This window comes from Eutrigla gurnardus, assembly GCF_963514095.1.
Source record: "Eutrigla gurnardus genome assembly, chromosome: 15".
In the NCBI taxonomy this organism is placed as follows: Eukaryota; Metazoa; Chordata; class Actinopteri; order Perciformes; family Triglidae; genus Eutrigla; species Eutrigla gurnardus.
The window spans coordinates 15,940,855-15,967,933 of record NC_139938.1 but is presented as its reverse complement, the minus strand read 5'-3'; the positions used below and the strand labels follow the sequence as shown (position 1 = coordinate 15,967,933).

At 43.9% G+C, this 27,079-nt stretch overlaps 1 protein-coding gene across 2 annotated transcripts in view; it reads right to left on the bottom strand.

Moving 5' to 3' along the window:
- Positions 1–27,079, bottom strand: part of doc2b (double C2-like domains, beta) — an 80,807-nt gene that overhangs the window by 34,613 nt on the left and 19,115 nt on the right. For both annotated transcript variants that reach the window (XM_084029857.1, XM_084029858.1), the window contains exon 2: positions 7,053–7,132. In XM_084029857.1, the coding sequence (XP_083885983.1) occupies positions 7,053–7,132 (80 nt within the window). The remainder of the gene's footprint in view (positions 1–7,052; positions 7,133–27,079) is intronic.

Genomic DNA, 27,079 nt, shown 5'->3' with positions numbered 1-27,079 from the left:
TCCGGTTAGTATTAACTTCTCAGAAGGTGACATATATGTATATAAGATATATACATATAATATATATATTATATAAGAAATGCGGCAGTGAAACTCTCGTTAAAAACAAATTTTCATGAGTTTTTTCTGCAAAATACAGTTTGAAATGTTGCTCAGAATGATTCCATCAAACAGTTCCAGGCTGCTGAAGGGCTTTCTGGGCTCGGCAGAAAAAAAACGCTAGTTTAATTTCTTATTTGTCTAATTGTATATGATCTAGCTTTCCCAACTGTTTGTGTGTGAGTCCAGTGTGAGAGATGGAGTCCTTGTTTGTGTTGGCGTACTGAATGCACCTGATTGTGATGATGGCAGATGTCTGTTTGCAACACTCGGCCCTCAAAGGGCTTTTTCTCAAACTACGCTCGTCGTCTCCGCGGCGTTGATCACGTCGCTGCTGTCGCACGATTAAACGTGCCAGATCAACAGCGGCTGCTGGATCATATATATGTTATATATATATATATATATATATATTTAAAGAAAAACATGTTCTGAGCTAATTTGTTGTACTCTAAGATCTCCTGGTAAGCAGCTCATATATATGTAGGGCTTTTATTGTGAAAGGTAAGAACCAAAGGAGCGGTATACGCTGCTGTTAATCTGGAGGCAATAAACATATTTTCCCCAAATCGATAGTTGACCTTCTGTCTTGTGATGCTCTGCTCACATTTAATACATTATTTTCATGGATTGGTCTCAATCTCTTCCCTCGTCATTTTTCCTTCAGTGCAATGCATGATGGGATATCACGCTCGGTGAGTGACCATCTGTTGTGTGCTACCGTTCGAGATGACTTGATATACAGGGTTTTAAACATCCCACCATGAAACTGTCGGGGAGGAATCTCGTCTTCTTTGTGATCGTTTTGAGTCTCTCTCAGGTCGCTTCGGTCTCCTTGGCATCAAACCCTGGGGCGCCGGTGGCTCAGGTGGTAGAGCGGGTTTGCCGGTGTTCGGAGGGTCTGACTGCTGTGTGTTTGAGGTGGTGGTCGGAGGGCCGCTGTGCCCCGGGGCAGCTGTGGCTACTATCGTAGTTTACCACCGAACCCTCTGAGAGCGCCATTATTATTATCGTTTTCTGTCACTTTTCAATAGTTTTCCCGTTTGATAGCCGTTGTGAGTTTCTTTCTGGTCATTTTGCATCTCTTGATTCCCTTTCCGGATCTCTCTATACATTCAGAGTCTCCTCCTGCTTGGTGCGTGTCTCTTTGACTTCGCCTCTAAGGGACCCCGGATTCTGTGGACCCGTGTCTGGGATGCTCTATCAGTAATCCTGTCTTTTATGAGCTTTCTCTCCTGTTAAAAAAGATTATATATCATATATTTGCATGCAGATACACGGCATAGCTTTGTGAATTGCTTTCCCTATTTTGCATACTTTCATAGGAGTTTCATGCATAAACCTTATCAGTTTTATACATTGTTTATGCGGTGCATGGAATGCACCAAGATTGGATCAAATAAGCACGCCGGCAGAGAAAACAACACAAACAGAATGTTATCGTGCGCTGCAGATCCATAACCTGAACATGCAGCATGCAGATTGTAATTAGGCGTCAGGATGGTGTTGAAGGGAAGAAAGAACAAGCATTCTTTGTTCTACGCTGCCAGAGGAGCGGCACCAACTGAGTGGGGAGGCGTTAAAGAGTTTAGAAGAGCCTGCAGCAGTGTTTCATCAGTTAAGGTAAATGGAAAACACATGGATGTCGTCCAGAAACTGGTTACGTTGTCGGTCCAGACTCGTATGTGAAGGTTTAAAAGGAATCGCACCAAATACTGGACATGCATGCTCAGGCAACAAACTCTAAACGTTGAATTAAACCCGTCACCAGCATGGAAGTGTCTGCTGTCGTCAGAATTCTGTCTCATCTGTTTCAGAGCAACGGGTGTTTCAGTCAGACGAGTGACCGTGCTAACTGGTGGCTTCCAGCCGAGCGTTGGTCGGTTGACAAGTCGGTGTGAGTTCCAAACAGTTGGTGCCTCATAAGCCTTGAAACATGAATCTGTTGCTCAGACTGGACTTCCAGGACTTCCAGGACTTCCAAAGCCGAATCCCTGCTGAGACGACCAGCAGCTGCTAACAAACACATTCGTTGAGCACTTTTCAGTGGCGCTGGGCAGTTAGTCAATATCTTAATTTATCACCCGTCAATCAAATTGGGTTGAAATCGAGGTAGATATTGATATACGCAATTACATCTTTTAAATAGATAATAGCACATTTAAACAAGTCTATTAAAGTCTAATTATTTTCCATTAAAGGTGTTAGTTAAATGAGAAACTAGTTTGTTTGTCATGTATTTAATTATTTCAGACAAAACAAGTTATTAGTAATTACTAGAAAACATGCTATATCTTCCTTTTTTCGTGGCAGAAACAGGAATTAAACACATCCAGGTGACGATGCAGTCAGACTGAGTGAGAGTATAAAATACTGAGGAAGAGGATGATGACGAGTGGAGTCCAACAACACAGAAACGTGAGACCAGAATTAAAATAGAACTGATTTGAGTCCTTTGGAGCGATACAGGGAGAAAAAAAGTCAGTGGATTTAAATTTCAGCAAATCATTTTTAAGAACCTGCTTGCAGTGTTTTTGTGAATGCCAGATATAATCAGGGCTTCTCCAAAGGCAACATGTGTTCCCACTGACCTCTGCTCGCATGGAAATACTGTGAACAATAACACCAACTCTGCCTCAAACACGATCTAATATCTTAATATCTTAATATCACATCTTAATAACCACAGCGTGAGTCACCGTGACTGTGCGTCTCCCCGACGTCCTACTAACATTCAGCCTGCGTTTGCAGCGCCGCTTTAAAAAACCGGCGACTGTGATATGAGGAAACACTGATTCTGCACGAGTCAATAAAATCACACTTCACCTGAGAGTGAAACGCCACAAACGCAGCGTTTGATCCCGCAAGTCGGCGAGCTCGCAGAGGAAGTGCCGTTAGCTCCGAGTTATTTCTGTCTCCGAATGCATGTGTTCCCTTTTTAAATCAATTAAAGCCCATTTCAAGGGCTGAAATTGACTTATTCCCATCATGTGAGCCATTACGATGGATGTGGCCTGATTCACTTAACGGCAGCGAGCGGCCTGTGAAGATGGGGGAGATGTAGTGATGCCTGCGAGGTAAGACTGAGGGCTTTAATACCTCGTCTGACAAAAGTTAATGTGTGACGGTGAAATGTTCAACTTTCCATCGTTATCTCGACCAGGCGGCTCGTCTCAAACGGGCTGAGGATGTCATGTGACCCTGGTGCCACGTCTGAATGGGCACTATCTCTTTTCTAATTACTGTTATTATCAGCTGTCCTGGGGAATACTACCCGTGTCAAGCAGGTTTGGACTGGAGGGCTTCACTGAGTCCATCCAGCTCTCATGAACACTATATAATATATATATATTCACCTTCAGGGAATCTATGAACATTTTGCACTTCCACCTGAACTCAAGGATGATTAGCTGGTGGTCAAAGGTCACTGGGACCTCAAAAAACACATTTTTCACATCACATCACTGAAAAATGTGTATGCCAATTATCACAATTTCACGATTCATACATATGGTCACGTGAATTAAAGTTTTGGGGGAAGCTGGAACAGAGAATTTGACTCAGACTCTGTTTCCAGTATAAGACGTTTGCAGGACATTAAAGCGTAGCTGGAATTGAAGTTCCTTGAAATTCTCGCTAAAATCTTGCGTTTTCCTGCAGAAAGCCATGATTTTTAGCGTGAGTGTGCGTTCGATGTATGTCCTGAAAGAAATCCTTCTCTTCAAAGACGGGTAACGGTGGATAAGGAACATTAGCACCAGGACTAAGCTCTGAATTTAAACTTTTAAGTTGACGATGAAGTACTTCTGGCTCTGAAACCATTAACATGTTGGGGTGAAGGATTGAATTAAATGTTAACAAGAGCGTCTACGGCCATTTGTCCTCTACCTCCATCATTATTGCTTGGCCCAGAGCCCTTCGTTCCCATTTGCAAATTAATTCCAGAGTAGATTACCGAGAATCCAGAATACTCCACGGCACTCAGAAATATTTACAATGTCCGTCGGTGTCCATGAGAACTCATTAAAATATAATTCTCTGAGCTTTAATGACTGAACGAGGAACGTAAGTGAAACTGTTGTTATCCGAGTGTGCGGTAATGACTTCCTTGTTCCTTCTTTTTGAATCACATGAAGCACCAAAAACAAACGCATCCTAAAGTGACGGGGAATTGTATAGAATTGATTTATTATTGATTGTGTAACAACAGAGCCGGGAGGAAACGCTGAACAGACGTGTGTGATGACTGGTTGCTGAATTGGAAGGCAATAATGTAGCTAGCAATTTGTCTGTTGTGCTTGGTGGGTGAATGAAGTGGACACATTAAAGTGTCTAAGCTGCAGACCTACACTCACGCTGTCAGCATAACAAAGTCAAACCTCATCCAATAATCAACAGCACCACAGTCCTCCAACACAAGTCCTCGGAAACAAGTTTTTAAAGCTGCTCATACAAGATGGACTCCGTTGCCTTCAGCGGCTCCATAGTGGCAATAATTTTTAAAGCTGCTTGCAGACTGTTTGACTGTTGGAATAACATCCCCGATGTTATTGAGCAGTTGTATTGTGGGTAATGTAGGCGAATGCGTGGAATAAATCGGATGATATCTTTGATTCTGCTGCGTTGCGCTGTCTGAGTTGGGTCAAAGGTCGTTGTACCACTGCTCGTTAGAAACGGGGTATTTTATTCATGTAAAATACAGAGTCAGGGAGTCATGGTCAACTCTAATCTCTAATAAATAATGAGTTTGCAGCATTAGGACATCCTTCATTTGCTAAATGAGGAGAAAGCAGATAGAGTAGAATGAGCGCTCTTGATATTTTAATTAAATGTTGGCATTTTGAAACGGGGGGTAATGTGGTTAATGTCTAAATGGAATAAAAAGGGTTCTGGTTTCATGACATTTCGTCGCAAAATAATTCACTCTTGCACTCTTCCATTGGATAAAAACCTGTAATTTATTAATTTCCAGATTTGGTGAGCATTGCTCTCTTTGTTTAGTGTGTCATTCAGCCAGTTTTGGATTGAAATGTTGAGTTTTTTTCCATTTTGCGTGGGTCAATGTGATTAAGAGTAGCTGAAAAGCTGAGGCTCGGCTGAACTGCTGCTTTAAATGTGTAAGTTGGCCAAGCAGTATTGCATTAAGTTTTAAACCTTTGAATGAAAATCAGTGGATCTTTTAACCTTTTTGTTAATGTGAGCTATCACTGCTTTATTTTTATATATATATATATATATATATATATATATATATATATATATATATATATATATACCTTTCCAACGTGTCCCATTCTTCAGAGAGGATCTATAAGCTCTTATCAATGCTGAACTGACGCTATTGAAGCGACTGCAGCTTTGGCTGCAAAAGCAACAGGAGCAGAAAAACAAATCTCTGGTTAGAAATAAGGGATTTAGCAAACAAATGGAATAACGCTAAAGGGTCGTATTTGAGAGAGAATAAATCGTGTGGTTTGTTTGGCTGCAGCTAGAAGAAGAGCGTATAGAAATAAGCACCATAAATCAGATGGCCTGATGCCCACGCTGCTGTCCGACGCTGCTGCCAAGCCGGCTCCTCCATGCCCACTTCCCTCCAGACGACTCCGGCAGACAGATAGCAGGAGTTATAGCTGCTGACGGCAGCCACGGCTGTCCCGACCTCCACTTCATCATGACAAACGCACCCTGCACTCATATTTACTGTGGAGTGGATAAAAATGGGCTTTTTTTATTAGGAATGGGATACGGTTCAGTTTATTGTACTACATCTCCAATATGCTGGATATTTGGTTTGTACTGAATAATTCATCAATGCTAATCTGGTAGTCGGATGTCAATAGGAAGCCTGCAAGCAGTTTCGATTGAGCCTCACCATTAATCTGCTCTGATGGAGCGATCTACAAACACAAATACGTGAAAATAGAAAATGTTGCATTTGGGGAGTTTTTTTTCTTACACTGTTATGTATAATTACTTTAAACATATTGAATAATATTGTGCGTGGTTTTTAAGTGAACTCCAACGTGTAAATGACAGTTGACAGTCTGATGGAAAAATTTAAATCAGAATAACTATGTACGTTTGCTTTAACCTGTTAGTTAGGTTTAGGAACGGCTTTACTTAACAACACTTTATCTTCTTGAAACTCCTCTGTTGTTGGACATGAATGAAAAGTTATGAATAAGAAAAAGAACTGACAGCAGCTCAGTACGAAGAGAAAGAAAGAGGAAGCTCTGATTGGATTTATTGAGAACGTGTTGCTGTTCAGGAGAGAAACTCAACCAGCTCAGAGTATGGAAGGTTACTCCATGTTGATGTGTGGATGGACGTTATTTAAGACAATCTGCTCTGGAGTCATCAGCAGAAGTGTAAAACGTGGACGATGTAAATAGCAGCACCAGTAAACGAACACCTCAAACATGAGCAGATGGTCGAGACACGACAGTGTGATAAAATATCGCTAAAAAAAGAGCAACTGAAACACGAAGGTCTGATCTGATTACATCCTCAGACGAGCTAACGGAAGCTTTCACTCTCCTTGTAGCTCTGTTTGGGTCTCCTCCAAGTTCAACAGTGTTTGACTTGAATCACCAGTGAGTCACATTAGTCATCGTTAATATAACCATAATGAATGCGTTCAGAGATGAACATAGATGTAAATATCTCTCACAGCCAGAAGGTGTAGGCTGACCAGAGAGTAGCTGCTGGGAAAAAGAAACCGTAGGTACAAATACGTGTTGCACCCCTCGTAGAGGTTTGCATCGTCAATAATGAGTAAAACTCAATCAATATGGTCTCAGCCTCTGGGATCCGTTTAATTAATCTAAAGCAACGGTGTTTAACCTGCAGTAAAAAGGGCCTGACTGATAACAGAGATCATGTGTAGAGACTGGAGTCGTAGACTGGATTCCTGACTAACATCCAAGCTTGTCGTCGTCGTCGTGGCGACTCACCTTGGCTTTGTTGATGGTGCAGTGCAGTGCATTGTTCTCCTGGTCGTACTGCAAACTGAACTCCAAGGTTCCCAACGTAGCTGTAGAGACAGACAGGCAGACAGACAGGTAGATTAGTGGCGCATCGACAGGCTCGCTGGGAGACAAGTAACCCAAACGTATCGGCCGACTTCCATCGTTCTGAAAGAAAAAGTCCTGATTGGAAACCTCGTAGCGTTCGTGTCATAATGGCCGCAATAATTAGCACAGGATTCAGGGAATTTCTCTTTGTATCGCTGCAGATGAATACAACGTTGTGTAAATCAGGATGTGAATGACACATGAACGCATCATAAAGCCCTTCAGAATACTGATGGGAAGGGAAGTGGGACGTTTGGTGGATGGAAGTGCAAAAAACACATATAGCTGGTCAAATGATACCCATGTTGAAGGAACTACAGTCTTTTTTGTGTTTAAATATGCAATTATTAATTATTATCCAATAGTTACTTTTGATGAATTCAGGAGAAATCTCCAGACGCAAACAAAGTTGTAAAATAAACTCCTTTCCACGAGTCTGAAAGAAGTATGTATTATGTGAGAAAATGAAAATCTGGAAAACGATAGGTGCATGAGACATGATGTGTTCGGGTGTCCCGCCTTCAGAGGAAATCCCAAGACCCGGGAAAAGCCCTTAAGGCCGTTGCCATGGAGATTACAGGAGGGGAGGTGAATAAATGATATCTAGCCAACGTGGTACAGTCCTGGAATGACCCAAACTCATATCCTGCCAGTTTCACACCACTGTACAAAAGATAGATTCATACGCAGCACGTTGCCTTCATTGAAATCATTTCTGTATGTTCTTTGTGAGTCGGCGGCAAAGGTGAAAAATAAAAAGGAAAAATGTCAATAATTAACTTGTTTCATTTTTTAAGAGCCTCGAGGCTTTTTTAAAAATCATTAACCAAATCAATTAAAAATGAAGCAGCAAACCTTTTCACCATTAAAAAAAGAGTCAAAGATAATGAGGCAAAGTCTCATATAGGATTTGAATGAATACGTTCTATTCATTTCTGTGATTAGAAATGCTAGTTTTGTACTATTGGAGGTTTACTTGTCTCCATAGCAACCCCTTTGTTCCCCCGGCGTGAGGTGCCACTGTCCATTGTTGAACCCCTCAGCTGAACGTGAGACCCCCTTCACCTCGGTGTGATTTACCAGCCTCTTTTCTTCCAGCGATGACTGCCGAGAAGTGAAACAACAAGGCATGATCTCATTCTTTGTCCTTTTGAAAATGCCAAAGTGACAAGAGGGCCTCTCGTATCCTGGATCGATGAAACGTTGTATGAAAACATTTGAAACAACCACAGTATTGTTAAAGAAAAGACGCGTGTGGGCTTCAAACAGCCTCGCAGCTTCTAAAGCATTCTGTTGTTGGTATGAAATAACACCCAGCGTTCTTTCGGTCACACTTTGATATTTACATAAGCAGTAAGTTTATGGATTAGTAGTTGTGCTTTAGTTGCTGCACCTCCTCCAGGTTTCACCTCCTCTGAAGAACTTCCAAATAGATTTGGCTGAAATGAAGCTGACGAGCTTCGTGATGTGAAAAGATCCAGTAGAGGCTTTTATTGTGGCGGGTCTGTTGACCGCAGCAACCGGGGGATTGATTGTTGTGAAAGATTGTGATTCATGGTGCCCAGACGAGGAATTCCTCTGTTTTTTTTCCAGTAGAGCTCCCATTTGTGCTTTCTGATCCAAAATGTTACCAATAACTTTTTTTTATGATATGAAACCACGATTGTTGTGTTCTGTTTAGACTGTACATGAGAAGAGGACAAAGTGTTTTATTTAAATGGTTTAAATTGCAGGTTTGAACAGTTTAAGACTTGTGGTTAATCAACAGAACATTTGCAACAAAGTTAAGTTTAGGCAACAAACACAGTTCAAAGGGCACGCGAACAGAGGTCTCCTGTGTGAAAGTCATGTGTTTAAACACCCAGACCTCCTGGACTTGCATGGACTCGGCTGACACTAACGTTGGAAACCAAAGTAATCAGTTTCACTGGCGGTGAAGGTGGAGCTCCGTGAGAGGATGAAGCCCAGCGGGGGTGTAGCAGGTGTTGGAGGTGGCGGTGGATCCACCGCTGGGATCAGCAGCACCGCAGAGGTGAGCAAAGGGCCAGACGGAGCTCCACACCGGGACAGGTCACGACCTCGGCGTCTCTCTGGAGGGGGAGTCTGGCCGAGTGCATTGATTTCTGGAAAGCAACTTCAGTCCCTGCTGTTATTATTCAGTTAATGATCCCTTTTTAATTGTTTGAGAAAATGAATAGATGATCTTTTTTAATGTAACTTTTTTATGGCAGTGGAGGGAATCGGTTAAAGAAGGACATCATTAGAATTTCAGTAGACTTTTAATGAACCCAAAGTCTTCCAGAAAACAGATACAGCCGGTGCCCATGAACTGCTGAAACCAGAGATGGATCAGGTGATCTGGGTGTTTCCCGGCCGATGAAGGATGATGAGGGCCGAGTGTTTAAACGTTTACAGCGTCGTGTTTCTGGAGAACTTGCTTGTTTGTGTGATTCATGAAGTGAGGGAGCGCTGCCGTTATCACAGTCGCTCCTCCAAGCCGACATATCGACCTCTTCGTTCTGGAAACGATGGATTGTGGCTTTGCAGCGGCATCCGAACGTGGGGGAAATTTGTTGTGCAGGTCATTGATTAAAATTCGACAGTAACAAAATCTATCAGTTTAACACGTTTGATGCCCTTTGCAAGTTCTCCCCGTTCCCAATTTCACTTTTCAAAAGAAAAGTATTTGCTGAAGCCTTCAAACGTTTGGAGAAAGGTTTTTAGGGGCGACTCAAGTCAACAAATCAGCAGCGATAGATTTCATCTCACAGTTCCACGAGGCCTCGCTTCAAACCCTTTTACATTCAGACTGTTTATGATGCTAAAATGAGCCCACAGTTGATGGAAAGCTCCATTTCCTCCACCGCTCCCTCTAAATCCAGTCATCGCGTCCACTGCTAATCTCAACGGCCGAGCAGCTCGTCCAACACGTCGGGGTCTTTCTTATTTATTTAGAATAATGCTCGGCTGTCAGCCGCCGGAGTGTTGGAAGACCTAATGAAGGAGACGCAGCTGACGGCGTTTCTGAGTGACGCCTGCTGTCACAATGCTGCGTTCAGGAGCGCTTCCCTCCAGGCTGAAGAGGCGATCCCGCTGAGCGAGGCTGACCGGCTCACCTCCACAGCCACGTTCACGATCCACAGATTCACATCTGAAGGCGAGTCTGGAGGTTCAGGCTTTGAATATTGATCAGCAGGGAGGAACTTCCAAGAAACACCCAGCACGCCCGTGGATTTGATGTTTTTCAGGCTCGCTCAGGTGGAATGGAAGTGCAATTAGGACGCCATTATCTCTAAATAGCTCAAAATCAAAATGCATAAATGAAGTGCATCCTGCAGAGCTAAGTTAAACACCTTGTGATGGTTTCACATTAATGTGCAGCGAATGAACAGAAATGGAGAAATGATTCATCAAATTTGGGATTGCTTTTTTTCAGATGAGATGAGAAAAATGATTAACTTTTAGGAATAATTGTAGGAATGGAAAAGAATGAGATGTTAACTCCTGTTTATGCATTTATTTGGTCTGTATATTTCTAGATTTGATAGAAGGTCTGGGGAAACAGGGATCAGAATTATATGAATGTATCTGCTTGTGCTTGGATGAACGATGAGGCTGCATGCTATGATGCGTCTCATTAGAGCTGAACATCCTCACGGGCTTCTGTAAAACACATGGTTTAGTTTTGATTCCAACCAGCTGATCCATTCAACGACAGGAAAGCTGTCAACATTCAGTTTTCACACTTTACAATGTCAGTTTTATGTTTTAATTTTATGTCAGAGGTTATTGTGTGAAACTTCTCCTGAGTGAGACAAACATGTTCATGCCAACGTCTAAAGAAGGCAGTGTCATTAAATATGTCGTCCTGATTACTATGATGTGAATTGAAGTAGGTTTGCTTAACGATTTCAAACTAAAAGACAAGAATGTATAATGTTTAATTTGCTGGAACCAAGCGTTGAAGAGATTACAAGCCGAGTGGATTTTCACCTTTTTCTTTGTGTTTTGGGATTCCTGCAGAGCGTTTTAGCTTCATGGGGAGAAACGGACGCGGTCACTTTAAATAGAACCAGCAGCCGAACTCGACACGTCAGACCTGACGGGCAGCCGGAGGCGTTTTTGATCCTCGACACGGAAACAATCGGTCGGCTTCCAAATACGCTACATTGTTCACTTATAGAACACAATAATGACCAAAAACAGAATCCTGGTGTTGTTTATCGAAATGCAGGAACCTAACAGAGTGATGATGATGTCATCAGGAAGTGTAGTGATGAGCCATCATGCTACCTTCGAAGCCCGCCCTCTTTTTAGCGGTCCAATCAAATGCAACGGATTTGATCTCCAATTCAACAGGTCATTATCACAAGCTGAATGTTTCATTCATATTTCCCTCTCTGCCCCCCCTCTCTCTCCCCCCGGCCTCCATACTCTGATTGATCTGCGTGGCTAGTTTAGGATAAAGGTCAGCTGGTTATGGATTGGGATGAAGGCGGATATTAATATGAGTTATTAGGAGCCGGTCTGAACACCGTGTTGTAATAAATGGGTGTGAAAGTGATCTCCCTGTTTGATCCACGTTCAGGATCCCTGGTTTTACCGGGGGTTTTACACGCCGATGGATTACTGAAATGAACCGGGAGACGTTTCATTAAATCGTGTTGTTTTTTTTTTAAGTTTGCAGAGCAGGTCCATCATGGCGGCCCGTCCTCGCTGACCTTGGCTGCCATTATGCCTAATTACTTGATTCAGGTTGAGGCTTTCACACAGAAAGATGACAGATTATAAAGTAGACGTCTAGCCATGCCCCCCCCCCCCCCCCCCCATTAAATGAAGTTAATAAGCGTGGGAGGAGCTGACTGCTGGGATGAAAATGTGAGAGAGATCAGATCAGCACCGCGGGGCGAAGAGATGGTTGAGGAACCAACTGAAGGTTCAAATGAGCTCATCAGGGAACTACTGATAGACGTGCTGCTGCTTAAATAGCAGTTAATGGAGGGCAGCTTTTTTTACTTTGGCTGAAATGTGCTTATCTTGTCTAGAGGAAGACAAACGACCAAGCAGCAGCTCCACCTGTGAACCACAGAGCGCTATGACATCATCAGGTGTCACGAAGGAGTCCTGTTTGGAGCCTGAATGCAAACAGGAAGTGATTCATTTTAACCAAGCGCACGCTGTCATAGCGGATCAGAACATAATTGGCTTCTTGATGTTTTTTGGAAGAGATTGACGAGACTGGACGGCGTGTCCTTGGTTGGACGGCGTGTCCTTGGTTGGACGGCGTGTCCTTGGTTGGACGTCGTCTGTCTGATATTGATCTTTTATTAAGTTGTACGAGTGATTTTGGAGAACTTGCTGTTTTACAAAATGTAATGACATGAAATACACTTTAGAACTATTTTTGGAGTCTAATATAAAGCTGAATGTATTCGTGTCGCCCAACAATATCATAAATATTTTAAATATACGTTTTATTATCAAAATGAACATCTCAAACATGGTTACGGACCTCAGGTGACGCGGCATTGGCGACTCGTTGTTTTCCCTCCTTCCTGCCTTCATGTCGTAAATCTGCTGCTGTTAAACACGATAGATCTTCCTTTTATGTGGAATTATTGGGGCGTTAATTCTGCTCATTTCAATCCTCGTGAACGTACTAGATTGGTGAAGCGTCAGTGTGTAAAAGCATGTTTTGAAATAGTAACTGGAGTAGGTTTATGATGTTATTTCTGTAGAAACCCCGCCGGGTGGTAGATATATTACAGTGTTACCGTTCCCTGTCGTTTCAAAGCGTTTCACTCTTGTCACCCAAAGAACGTTGCCTTGCTCGTTCCTTTGGTGGGATTAAGCTGTCAGCTTGTCGATTGGCTCCCAGGAACAAAAGGTGGCTTTGAAGACAGCCGCCGTCCAACACCTCTGTGATACCGCTGCTCTCGCTGTGCTAATCCACTTAATGGGCGGCACAACGTCCAGCTTCCTTTACAGCTAACCGCTGCATTCTGGGCCGCCACACATGAAACGCTGTTTAACTATCAGGGGGGACTTTTTTTCTTTTTACGTCATGAACTGAAGAGGGGGGGACGAAGATGAAGGGAGGTGGAGATCAGAAGTTGTGTTCCCCCGGGGGGCAGATATCTCCTTCCTCCGCCGTCCGTCCACCGGCGGATTAGAGGGGGGGGGGTCTGTTGACAGACAACAGAAGAAGCTTCCTCGATAAGAAATGACACCCTGCATGCACACAGCACAACGACACCCTGGTGTTGGTGGCATGAATATTTGCCGAATTCATTATATCTCAGATTCATAACGGCTTCAGATGAATCATCACTCGTATATTATAGGTGGAAAGAAAAGGCACAAGGTGTGATGTATTTTTCACATTTATGTCAGTTGTTAAATATGCCGTTAACATCGTGATGAGCCTCTATTAAAAGATGAATGCGATCCAAACCCAGACGTTTATTTCACGTTCCTCCGGCGGCTGTGAATGTCGGTGGTTTTCTAGCAGCTGGGAAAGAGGGAAGCAGCGTCGGACGTTCAACGACGTTGAGCTTCTGACGTCACAGGGAGACGCGGGCAAGTCGCCAAGATGGATGACTTACGCTAAACATCGTCCCTGCTTTCATTTCAGCTCTGATATATTTTATAATATATAATATTTCAGCGGGCGCTCCGGGCTAAAACGTGAGCGTCTATTGGAATGTGGGAAAGTACGAGCATCTCCGGGGCAAAGTAATGATGTTTAGATTTGACTATTAGTAGAAGTGATGATGGATGCTTTCATATATGAATCTGTTTCACTTTAATATAATATACGTTAAATGAAGGCCTGCTGGTGGTTTGACCGTTGTGGGGGGTGGAGGTGGGATTAAAGCTGTGATTGATGTGAGCCTGACGTCGGTGTCCTGACTGAACCACATACTGCTGTTGTGTTCATTGAATTTGAAGTCAAACTGTGATGGTTTTGCTCTCGGCGTAGCTGCAGGTATTTCTGATGTGATTCTGATTGGTTCCGTTGATTGAAGCGTGACGATGGAAATATGGAGCTCATCATGATCCAGTTGGTTGTTGCTGTATACAGGACATACGTTATTACACTCTGATGTTCCATGTTAAACGCAGCGTCGGGGTTATCTGTTAAAGTGATGTTTTTATGTCTGAGGAAGAACAGCCCAGATAGAGGTCCTAATAGAATGATGAAGCGAGCTGAGCTGCATGAGGAAGCGTATGTGAGGTATGTATGTTGGAGGAACGCGCTGCAGTGAAGGCAACGCCGTGTGACGGAGCGCCGCAGATTGATGCACTGCTTAATATTTGTGTGTGTGATCAGTGCCGAAGCACCTGCCGGATCCATAATGTGTCACAGCAGCGACTCGGGAACGCAGCGGCGGCGAGGCGGCGGCGAGGCGTGGCTTCCTCGCTCTTACAGTTATTTAGAATCTTCTTCTTTCTCCTACGTTCTCATATATATTCTCATATTCTGTCCACGGACACACATCTTCTTCTTCTCTAAGGTTTGAGAGACGAGCTCATGTGTTTTTAGTGTTTTTAGTGTATGGTAACCCATGGCAACAGAGTAGAGTAACTCAAACAACATCCAACATGAACAGAAGACGATTGAGTGTGTGTGTGTGTGTGTGTGTGTGTGTGTGTGTGTGTGTGTGTGTGTGTGTGTGTGTGTGTGTGTGTATGTGAGAGTGTGTGTATGTCTGTGTGAGTGTGTGTGTGTGTCTGTGTGAGTGTGTGTGTGTGTGTGTGTGTGTGTGTGTGTGTGTGTGTCTGTGAGAGTGTGTGTGTGTGTGTGTTTGTCTCTCTGTGTGTGTGTGTGTGTGTGTCTGTGAGAGTGTGTGTGTGAGTGTGTGTGTGTGTCTGTGAGAGTGTGTGTGTGTCTGTGAGAGTGTGTGTGTGAGTGTGTGTGTGTCTGTGAGAGTGTGTGTGTGTCTGTGAGAGTGTGTGTGTGTGTGTGTGTGTGTCTCTCTGTGTGGGTGTGTGTGTGTGTGTGTGTGTGTGTGTCTGTGAGAATGTGTGTGTGTGTCTGTGTGTGTGTGTGTCTGTGTGTGTGTGTGTGTGTGTGTGTGTGTGTGTGTGTGTGTGTGTGTGTGTGTCTGTGTGTCTGTGTGTGAGTGTGTGTGTGTGTGTGTGTGTCTGTGTGTGTGTGTGTGTGTGTGTGTGTGTGTCTGTGTGTCTGTGTGTGTGTGTGTGTTACCAGCAGTGGATCAGTCCATTTGACAGTAATCCATCTATCTGTGATCATGTTTATTTCTCGGTGCTGGTCGTCTTATCTCCGTCTTATCTCCGTGATGCCGTTTCCTCTCCTGCAGCCTCGACGCGGCGGCTCAGTCTGACGGTTTCCTGCGTCTCCTAAATGATGTTTTCCCTGCAGACGCCTGTTGTTACAAACCGAGCCAGCGACGTGGCGTCCATGTGGTGCTCAGAAACGATGAACGGTGATTTATAGTTCAAGTTCATTTACTTTTATGGCCATTCCTCACAAACGTGTCTTCAAGGATTTCACCGAGGCGACATCATCCTCCCCCCCACCACGGCAAACTCCACCAAATAGGTTTGCCGATGGCTCCCAAAGCACAACATGAGCCTTTATGTTCCCATAACTTAACTGCACTCTGGTTACGGTGGATGTATTTCCCCGGACCAAACAGAGTCGCAGTTTGTAACAAAACAAAACGCTCCAGAACCACAAAGAAAGGTTTAACGGGGGTCTCCACTTTGTTTTTGACGTGTCCACCATCGTCGACACGGACTCCGTTTCAAACTATCCATCCATCCGTCCATTCTCTACTAATATGTGAGAAATCAAGAGCCACAAAAACAAACCCTTATTCACCATTTCACTGTGTGGGAAAATATAATCCATGCTGAGGAGACGACAGCCCACATGGTCATGTGATGACCTTAGTCTCTACTTTCCTTTAAGAATTTGTCTTTTTTTTCCTGCTCTGATTATTTACAGCCCCATTGTCTGTGATGATCAATCCATCGTTGCCTCCTGATTAGTACTCATTTCCTCTCTCGATCAATTGATTTACAACCTGTCGCCTCTGCTCTTTTTTCTGTGAAGGTTAATGTTTCATAAAATTCTGATATTTACGCGACCTCTCCCCTTTGTCCAGAAGCCGGAGGTGGTGCTGGAAGCTGGCCGTACTCGGACCGTCCTGCATCGCGTGTGTGGACGCGTTACGCTGCGAAGACAGCAAAGGTAAGAAATCTTCTGAATCTCTTCTTGGAGGTCTCTGAGAGCAGCTACAGGTGTGTGTGTGTGTGTGGAGTAGATCCAGCATCCAGCAGCAAAATGGAGCTGCAGGTGGCACGCTTGGCTCGGTCCACAGACTCCTGAAGCCCCGCCCCCATCCAATGATTTATAGTTGGAGGAAGAGAACTTTATGCTGGAAAGTGGTCGGCCGTCGGTTTAGTGAGTGTTCTTTTAAAACTCTGTGTCCTTGTGTGACGGCATGATGATGATAATAATAATTATATTGTATTTATGGACCCCTTTGTAAACATTCAAGGACACCTTACAGTTAAAACAAATGTATTGTTGCAGATAAAATGTTGGGTAGAGTGACAGGATACGGGATGATGCAGAACTTTCTCTATATCTTAACTGACTTATCACTGCAGTGTGTGTGTGGTCGGGGGCGGGGCGTGCAGGGACAATGTGTTTATCTGGTGTGCATGCATCAAGTCAGTCTAATGTGATTATCTGCCTGCACTCCGGCTCTCCAAACCACCGACAAACAGACCGTCTCATCTCGTTGGCTGCTGGTAGCCGGGCAGGCTGGGGGAATGGATGAGGCAGACCATTCTGTATCCACCCCATCAAATAGCTTCCCACATTGGGCCAGCCCTGATCTCATATTAAGGGGGAGGCAAATAAATGGGTGGTTGTGGCAGGTGGGGGGGGGTATGCACTTGGCTGGGAACAATCGTATTAGAAAATGTTCCGCGGCTGCATGTGGTCATCGTGTGGCTGAATGATTTTAGGCGAGCCGGGTTCAAGAGAGGCACGAAACGAACCGAGCAGCTTTCAGAGCAACAATAACATCCATTCATTTCATGCATATTTACAGTGATTCCCATGCATTTTTGTATGGATGTTTTTGGTGTAACAGCTCCATAGTCTGTGTATATTTCTGGTGTGAAGGCTGCACACGAGCCAGTTTGTGACATGACTGTGTTTTCTGCTTGAAGGCTAAACATGTAAACCTGTACAAACAGAGCAACGTTTAATGTTTTAAAGCGGCCGGTCCCGAACGTCTAGTCTGCAACATCCATGTTTACTGTCGCCGTGGCGTCCCTGGGGTGCTAACATTATTAAAGGCCCGATCAGTGCAGCCACATGGCTTCCAGCAGACCTGGGACTCTTGGATGATGAGGAGGGGAGAAAGGCCAGAAAAGCAGGTTTTAGGGTTCAAATGTGACATCAAGGAGAGATTTTGAAAACGAGGAGATGAGCGCACGCCACGTCGTACCACAGGAAAACAATATTTCCAGTGAAGCGTCTTGATGTTATCGGCCTTTAAGACGTGCATAAAAACAGAAAATAAGGTGAAGCAAGAGGTACCACTTTACTGCTACTTCTTTTCTGTTCTGATGGAGGTAGGTGTGGTAGGAACGGGCGGCGGCAAAGGCAGACAAAGAGGTTGATATTACTGTTTGATTTAATTGAAATATTGATGAATGAATGAATTGATGATGGGCGGTTCGGAAGAGGCTGCGTCCGTTTGAAGCATCTTGGTGTGATCTGGGCCGAAGACGTACAGGTTCCAGACAGTGTTGGTTCAGTCCACTGGGTCATGGTGCAGTGGAGTCAGTGAGAGGAGGGTGGGTGTCACCCCCTTGTTACCCTGCAGAACAGTGTGTGTGTTAGTCTGCCCGAGTCATTGATCGTGATCTGACTGAGGTTCCTGTCAGCTCGGATCCATGACTCTGAAATATTAGCAGCCCAACGCTGCTGTGGATCCATAAATCCATGGTGCTGTCCGTGGTGCTGAAGTAGCAGACAGATTTGTAATGGAGTCCTGCCCTTCTGTCAGTTTCCTCTTGGATCTATAATCATCTCAATCAGTGAGTCCCAAAGACCGGGACCGGATCCACAGGTGGGTCAACGGAGATTTAATTAGAGCCCCAAGTAGACAGAATCTATTCCATAGTCTTTCTCTCTCCACTTCACCTTAGAGTAGTGCTGGGCGGTATGACCAAAAATGTATATCACGGTATTTTTCAAAATGATATCGGTTTCACGGTATTTGACGGTATTTTTTTTTTCAAGCACGACTGGGTGTTAACCTAATTTTCTAATAATTTAGAGAATAATTACTGCAGTAAATTGGCTTGGACTGACATATTTTAATGTCATAAGGAGTGAATATTGTAGAAAAACATTAATGTCCACACTAGCATTAATGATGTGAAGGAATCAGAATGCATGACTGTTGCAGTCAAAATACAGAACCCTTTATTGTTTTGCAACTTGAAAAAACATCTTTTGTAAACCAACTGGCTACACAATGTAAACAATACGTCTCCTGTAACTGCAATATGAAGACTTCTTTATCCACTGGACATCAATTAAGGCAACATCCATAAATAATATTGAAACAAATAAATTAAAAAAATAAATAGTTCCACAGTTTGCTTTTCTTATCGTAGGCAGTCCCCCTAGCAAACGCGTCTTTGAGTGACATTTGACTCGTCTCTTCTCCCGCAGTGCGAACAGCGGCTACAACTTTAGCCCGACGGCATTTGCAGAATATTGTTGTTTGTTCGACGTCGATTTTTTAAAGCCGAAGAATTTCCAAACAACAGACACGGCTCCTCTTTTCGGCACAAGTTCTTCTGTTTCATTGCTTGCTCGTTTGGAACTTTCGGCGAAAGTTTCGGCGAAAAAAAGAAATGGATAAACACGGCGAAAGTTTCGGCAAAAAGAAACTTTCGCCGTGTTTATCTATTTTTTCACCGCATCTTACGCTCAACACAGGCTGTGCTCTCGCATGCTGCTTGTTTGGTGCAGCTGCTAAACAGCCCCCTCTCAAACAATGTCCGGCGGCGCGACGTTCCGCCGCTCTGCGTTCCCGACGTTCATACGCTACACACTCACCGGTATTGGGGTATATGAAAAATGCATATCATAAACAAAAAAACCACCGGTATTCGGTATGAACCGGTATACCGCCCAGCACTACCTTAGAGCCACATGAGGAAGCCTGAATGTTTGTAGTCTTCTGGTCATTGCAGCTACTTTTGATGGTGAATCTATGTGTTGAGGACAGTTTAGGTCCTATATTATTGGTTTCTGTTGACGGCTCGTTATGTCCACAGATTTGGACACAGGACAAACGCTGAGTGTGAAGAGTCTCTCCTTACTCTCTCCTTCTTGTTGCTGGCTGTATAACAATGTAAATGTTCAACAAGTTTCCATATAAATGTTGGAAGACGGGAAGCATTGTATATGCACTGATGGTTCCATGTGTTGGGTAATCAAGGTAACGGTTACAAAGGGAGGAGGACCAATGTTAACATCAACACTGCTAATTAGCTGGAAATGTATCGGACGGTTCACAAAGGAGAACGTATGTGTGAAAATGAGACGCCAAAGCAGTCTGCATGAATGAAGCTCACAGCCACGAGATTTTCTGAACATCTTTTTTTCCCTCTAAGTGTTATACATCCTCTGGCGACACTACAACAGACGTTTGGGTGACGCATGTTTTCATGCACGAATATAAACCCAGCAAATATAGCGAGCAGGTAAGCCAGCGTGACCCTGCAGGCTGCGACAGGGTCGCATAGATCATCCTTTCACGTGTGCAACATGTTTGGAGATGCCTTTGTTGCAACTAAAAGCTATAAAACCACCAGCAGAGTAATCCCAAACCCCTACAAGTCCACGTTAAATGGAGGCTGTATCTGCTGGAGATCACCTGCAGGCAGCTTCCTGCATCAGTGTGTTTTAGCAGCTAGCAGGCATCAACAACACAACAACAACAACACTGCTGTTCTAATTAGTGAAGCTGTCTTAACCAGCTGTGAGTGTCAGACGTGGCTCCTTCCAACCACCGGGGGCAGCAGACGTCAGCTGTTCTTGCCCTCAGTAAAGGACGAGGAAACGGACTGGGCCGCAGGTTTATGGCTTTTCTGAGCAAGACTCGGACGTGAAGAGGTTGTTTGGACATTATCTATGTTTTATGATCAGATGACGTCTCAAATAAACCTCGGTAAAGGTCCCCCTTTACCCATAATGCAGCAGGTGGATGCGTCACGTCCACATGCTCCCACACTAAACGAGCGATGATGTCAGACACCGATGATCACTGACCGAGCTGCATTCATTGACGCCTTGGCAGTGAGGAGACGTTGCCGGGTAACGAGTATCCAAAGAGCTCCGAGTTCAAATCCAGCCTGAAAACGAAGATCTGAAACGACTGCAGGGAGAGTCTGGCTGATGCTACACTTTGATTGGCCAGTCTGCTTTCAAGGGGCGGGACTTAGTGAAGGGCCAATTCAGAAAAATGTAAAGCTGCACATGAATGAAGTCAAACGGTGTGACGTCCAGAAGAAAAACGAGAAAAGTGTGTGAGAGAGACGGTGTACTGTAACTCACGAGGCTCGCTTCATAAAGCAGAGATTTATGAATGAATGCAGACTTCAGAGTGTGATCCCCACAACCCACAACAAACAACCATGACCCCCCTCCAATCTGCCTGCCGTCCGGCGGATTAAAGATTTGGTCGCACGGAGAATGAGAGCCGCTGGTTTCGCCGATGTCGGAATAAAAAAAGCCTCCGGATCTATAACCTGCTGTCAGGCATGATGAGTGATGTTGCTCTAATCCCTGCGTTGAATACCAAAACATCTCACGGTACACGGAGCCAGACCGCAGATGCTTCCCTTCAAGAATGGAGGGACATTTAGGGAGGAGTGCGTGTTGTCCTTGTGTGACCTTGTGTTTCACTCAGAACGGTCGACTGCCACATGAAGGGTAATGTGTTGGAACGAAACGTTTCTCTCCGGAAAACTTACGTCGCTGTGATGCCAGAAATAAATAACCGATAGTAACCCTGTGTGATTCCTGAGTGGAATTAAAACCGTCTTTGGAGATGCATCCGATAAGCTGTTCATCAATGGAAATGTTTGTTTCTGATGGCAGTTCAGTGCATGTGTAATGAATAACATTTATTAGGGCTTCATTTCATTTAAGTGCCCCAGTGAACGATGTCACAGAGGATGTTCCCAAAACACTTACTATATAGTACATCTAATTACACTCCACTCTTTATTTGAATGTCCGAGCTCTGATTGTGAAACTTGTGCACTATGTACACAACCGTTCAAAGCTGATATACGGGCCGGTTTCTATTCTAACTATAGATAAATTAAAAAAACTGTATAATTCAGACACCAAAAGTATAATTTATAATTTGCATGTGAAACGGTGTATGGCTCCAAAAGAAGAACACATGTTGAACTTGGATGTTGAATTTTATTGAACCACAATGGAGCAACTAGGCTCTAAATATTAATGAACAAGTGATATTTCACAGTTTAAAAGATTACGTTACAATGTTGCCTATAAACTATTGAAGCATAAGACTGTAAAAATATGTACTAATAAAGACGACATATTCGAAAGTGTGCTTTGTTCTCCAAAACAAATAACTCCTTTCTAAAACCTAAAAGCATGATGGACCATGCAGACTTACAGAGTAGTCCTGATGATGTGCCTGATTAAGTTTGACCCTTTAACACAAATGCTTCTTTGTGATTTTGTGAAGAAACATTAAGAGGCAGCATGTAATGTCAAAAGCCACTTGAATCCGTAAGCCATCAGTCTGTTGTTGTTTTCATTTATCATTACTTCCATCCAGTCTGGTTGTGATTGTGTAGGAGGCCTTTTAAGAGCACGCAATATGTCTGGTTTAACATTAAAATGTATTCTGAATTATTTATTTTATTACGCTGATAATCACAAACGGGGGTTAACTATTGTTGACGCCGTTCCTGTTGCCATTGTACAGATTTGTTACAGACCTGGAGGCTGACTGGGTTGTTTTTTAAGAAAGTCTGCATTGCAGGTGGAATGGAGGTTTGCAGATAAGAGACAATAAAGAGGAAACACTGGGGCCAAGAATATGTGCACCCAGTATATCAGACATACAGCAGAACGAATAAATATACAGTTAATATGCAATTTTATAGAAATAGATTTAATAAAGGTGTGAAAAGCTTCAGTCTTATCCCAGATGTCCATTTTATTATTGTTTATGTAATCCTTGGGTGGTATGTAATCATAAACACAGATGGTATATGATGCTATAACGTATACAGTGGATCAGCTCCCCGTGGTGAAAGGATATCCATCGTCATGTTTGAATAACACAAACTGGAGTTCACTAAAGTTGGAATCACTACAGAATGTATTATGGAAATGTTAACGCTAGTGTGAAATTCAGTTTGATGTTTGGCGGCCCCTGTGGACAAAAGTGATAGTGTTTTCAATGATTTCCATCATTTCCATGATGCATCCAGTGGGTGTGGGCGTCCACCAGGGTCGTCCCTTGTCACACAATGTTGGTGGTTTTCATGGACAGGATCAGAGTCCCCTTTTGTGGATCACAGAAATGTGTCTCCGCTCTTTGGAGATGATGTGATTCTATTGGCTTTATCAAACGGTGACCTTCAGCGCGCACTGGAGTGGTTTGCACCCGAGTGTGAAGCGGGTCATTGTGTAGTTATTTTTCAGCATCCTTTTCATCTGTGTATTGCTGTTAAATCAAAGCTGAATAGTTTATTTTGGGTTCCAGCAGCTGTTAAAGGAATCAGCCGACGTCTTTCTGGCTAGATCCAGTGAATCCAGCTTGGTGAAATTCACGAGCCACTCTGGATGATGTCATGAGCCCAGACAGGATGTCGTTTGGTTTCCCGGCGTATCTGGGACTGGGTCAAACAAATGAGTAACACGATGTGAAAACTTGATTCCCGTTTGGTGTGAACTCGTTATTAGAGAGCGTTTGAGGGACTCAGACCTCCGGAGGGAACTCGGGGTAGAGCCGAGTCCAAAGGGACCAGCTCGGGTCGTTTGACAATTGATCAGGATGCCTTCTGGACGCCTCCCTTCAGAGGTTTTCCAGGCACGTCCAACTGGTGAGAGGACACGCTGCAGGGATAAATCTCGTCTGGCCCCGGCATCGCCCTCAGGGGGAACCCTGAGGCAAAAGGAGCTGGAAGACCTTCTAGACGGCGTCTGGAATACCCTGCTAAGCCTGCTGCCCCGGCTCCCCGACTTCTAATAACACGAAGATAATAGATGGATGAAATGACGAGACCAAACACCACCGCATCCTCTGTGCACACCGACAACGCAACCACAACTCTCCACCCCGTTCAGAGCTTTGAAAATACTCATCAAATCGGATGAGTCTGTCTCTCAAGGCCGCCGTTAAGTGTGAAATTGCCCCTTCAGAAAGGCCCTCGTTTTGAAAAAGCAATAGTCCTCCCCAGGTCTGATCCTCAGGCAAAAATGAAAGTGTGCAAGTGTCCTCCAGGTTGATTTGACTTTGATTGACCCTTCACCCGTCTTACTTTGACTTCAGATAATTGGACAAATCGCAAACACTTAATGCTCAAAAAAATGAATGGACTATATTAGCCATGAATATATTAAAAATACAGATAAATAATGGTCATTTTGTGCATTGAAAGTCACTCTGCATGAGGGATAACTAATGCAAAATAGAGACTCTTTGTGATAGTGGCTCCACTGAGCTGCTGCTGTCATTATGTGGCTAAATAAGCTTATCTTGTTGATCAGCCAAACATTTCCAAGGCTTACTGCAGGATTATTTGAAGATTCCATGTCTGGCATCCATTATTCAGGTAGCAGCCTCCCCCTGAAACAGAACTGATGTTATTCCTATGATGCCAGAAAGTAAAAGGTTAATGTAAGGTTTAATTTTCACTGCGACCCCCCCCCCCCCCCCTCGCTCGCTGGCCTTAACAAAAAGCATCAACTGCGTCACTGACTCCTGACCGAACAATGAAATGAGCCTGGTGAATAGCAAGCCTAAACATCTTGATTTTCTATTTAAAGCGTTCAAGCTGCAGCGACCTGGAAACAGCAGGCTGTGTTCCCTCTTCAAGGCCGTGGTTTGAAAATGTGCAACAGCGTCTTTCTTTTCTCTGCTGTGATTTCCTATCAAAAAAGCCATATTGCAGTGTGACATTCAGGACAAATTACAGCAGGGAAGTGCCCTTCCCTCTGATCGTTTTTATTGACCCTTGACCCCCTTTCCCCCTCGGACGATGATTGAACCTTGATTTGTCAGTGCTGGTCCAATCCAAAAGGGTGAATTTGGTTCCTCTCCCTAGTTTGCATGCTCACGCTTTGCAGCACAATTCCCAACAATTCCCTGAAGAAATGCGCTCCGTTCCCCCTCCCATCATGCACCGCCACGAGGAAGATATATCCAGCAACACTGCTTTCATCTGTTGAGTAAACTGTAACCGAGATGTGAGGAGAAATCTAAATCACCCCAGCAACACTAAATGAATGCAGTATTCAGCTTGGATTAACGACTGTGAATTGGGGGAATATAACACAAAAAGAAGCCTAATATGAAAAAGGCTGGATTTATTTTTTGACTTGACAACCACAACAACTTCAGGTAATGTGCAATTTCTGACTGCGACTGGGAAGTTTGGAGGCATGGAAGAGGGCATGAATATCAAAGGATTTGGTTTTCTATTAAAGTTTAAAAGGAGTGTTTTTTTAAGGGAGGGTTAGCACTTCTGTCACTGTAGTCGTGTTTCCATTCAAGAGAAGAGATCATTTCAAAGTGTGTAGGATTCAGTGCCATCTACTGGATCGCAAACAACAGATTAATTCTTGGGGGAATATCCACAGTGGAACAGCTCATCAGTCATGATGAACATTGAGTTAAGTGTTCACTACATCAGATCTCTTTGGCCATAACGGGCAAAACTATACCTCAACAAGCGTGAAAGACGTTTCCGTGCATTGAGGAAGCCTTATGCCTTCTTGCTGTTTCCATACAGTTTTTCGTATGCCACACTTTAAATGTGCATAAAAATATGCTTATGGTAGCACAGTTTGTGTTCCCTGCATCATTCTGAGCTTTGAAAAAGGACCACATCAGTATTTTTCTTTCCTATTCATTGGGCAGCGACCGATTTCCAATATCCCCCACGAGGCATGAACATTAATTATACAACAACAACAACAACAATGGAGCTTGTCGTGAAATGTTGTGACGGATTACTGTGAAGAGTTTCGAGAGTCTGCCCAGAAGGCAGGGAAAATGCATCAGGATGATGAAGTATCCATCATTTGCAGTCAGAAGGAAAACATCTGTATCTTTCAGGGTTAAGAAGGTGTCATGTCAGCACACAATATGGTGACATAAGGTCGACTGAATCATCCGCCTCCCGTTAACTCCCGCTCGGGCTGCAGTTTGAGACACTTGATTGTACTGAAATTTGGAGTTTTCTGCCGGCTCAATCACAGCAGCATGTCATCACTGATGGTTTGAAACCGCTTCCCTCTGGAGAAATCATAAAGGTAATTAGTTATCCAAATTGATAACCCAGAGAAATGGGTGTTCCACCTTACCTGGCACGTTCCATTAAGCAGCCAAGGATGCTGCTGAAATAAGGGAAGGATAGACGTGCGGATGTGTCGAACAACAAAGAACGAAGATCTATCAGATCTTAATTTGATAGTTTTCCTCATAATTATATCAGTATTCTGTAACTGTGTGTCTGGAAGCTGAGTTTCAGGTCTCAAATGCAAATATTTATTAAAGATAACTTCTAACAATGATTTCAAGCTTGTTTTTCCCAATTTTGTGCATTTGATTCAATTTGAGCTCGGCTTGGCGAGTCACGCACAAGCAGCCACCAGGGACCGGGGGAGGAACGCTGCCACGAGGCTTGTCGAGGGACGAGCGTCGTCCTCGTGAACAGCTTTAGAGGAGGCGTCCGCCATCCGGTCCGCAACCGGGGAACCAAAACCACCACACATCCAGATGTGTTTGTCTTGATCAAGTTCTCATCAGTCAAATGCAGTTTGTTCTTCCAGCACTCTTTATCTGGAGACATGAAGCCTGTTTGGTTCCTTTCAAAACCCTTTGTGTAATGGTTTCAGCTATAACCCTTTCAGAGGGTTCTATCTAGAAGCATCTGTGACAGGTTCCACCCAGAACCCCTTATGAGAGCTTCTACAGAGAACCCTTCCATGGTGTCATAGCTCTATCCAAAAAACCTTTTCAACATCTAAAGGTGAGGACCCTTTTATATTTAAAGGTTTTTATCTAGAACCCACCCAAGGGATTCTACGGAGGACCCTTTTATATTTAAAGGTTTTCATCTAGAACCCACGCAAGGGATTCCAAGGAGGACCCTTTTATATTAAAAGTTTTTGTCTACAACCCACCCAAGGGATTCTACGGAGGACCCTTCTATATTTAAAGGTTTTTGTCTAGAACCCACCCAAGGGATTCTACGGAGGACCCTTCTATATTTAAAGGTTTTTGTCTAGAACCCACCCAAGGGATTTCAAAGAGGACCCTTCTAAATGTCAAGGGTTTCCCACTCTGGGCAGAACCTCAGCCGTTCTGCAGAACCCTTCTTTCTAAAGCAACACAACGCCTACTGATGATCAGTGTTCTGTTGCGAAGACGTGGCTGACTAAGAACAATGTGTTTTAATCAGCGACGTTGTAAACCTGTTGCCGTACCAACCAGCAGGCAGGAGTTTCTGTTCAGAGCTGTTCACGGTTTGGGCTGAAGGAAGAGAAGACTGAGTGTTCAGTGATGTGACAACAACAAAGAACGCTGGATGTTTAAGTGTCTTTTGAGGAAATTGAAGGG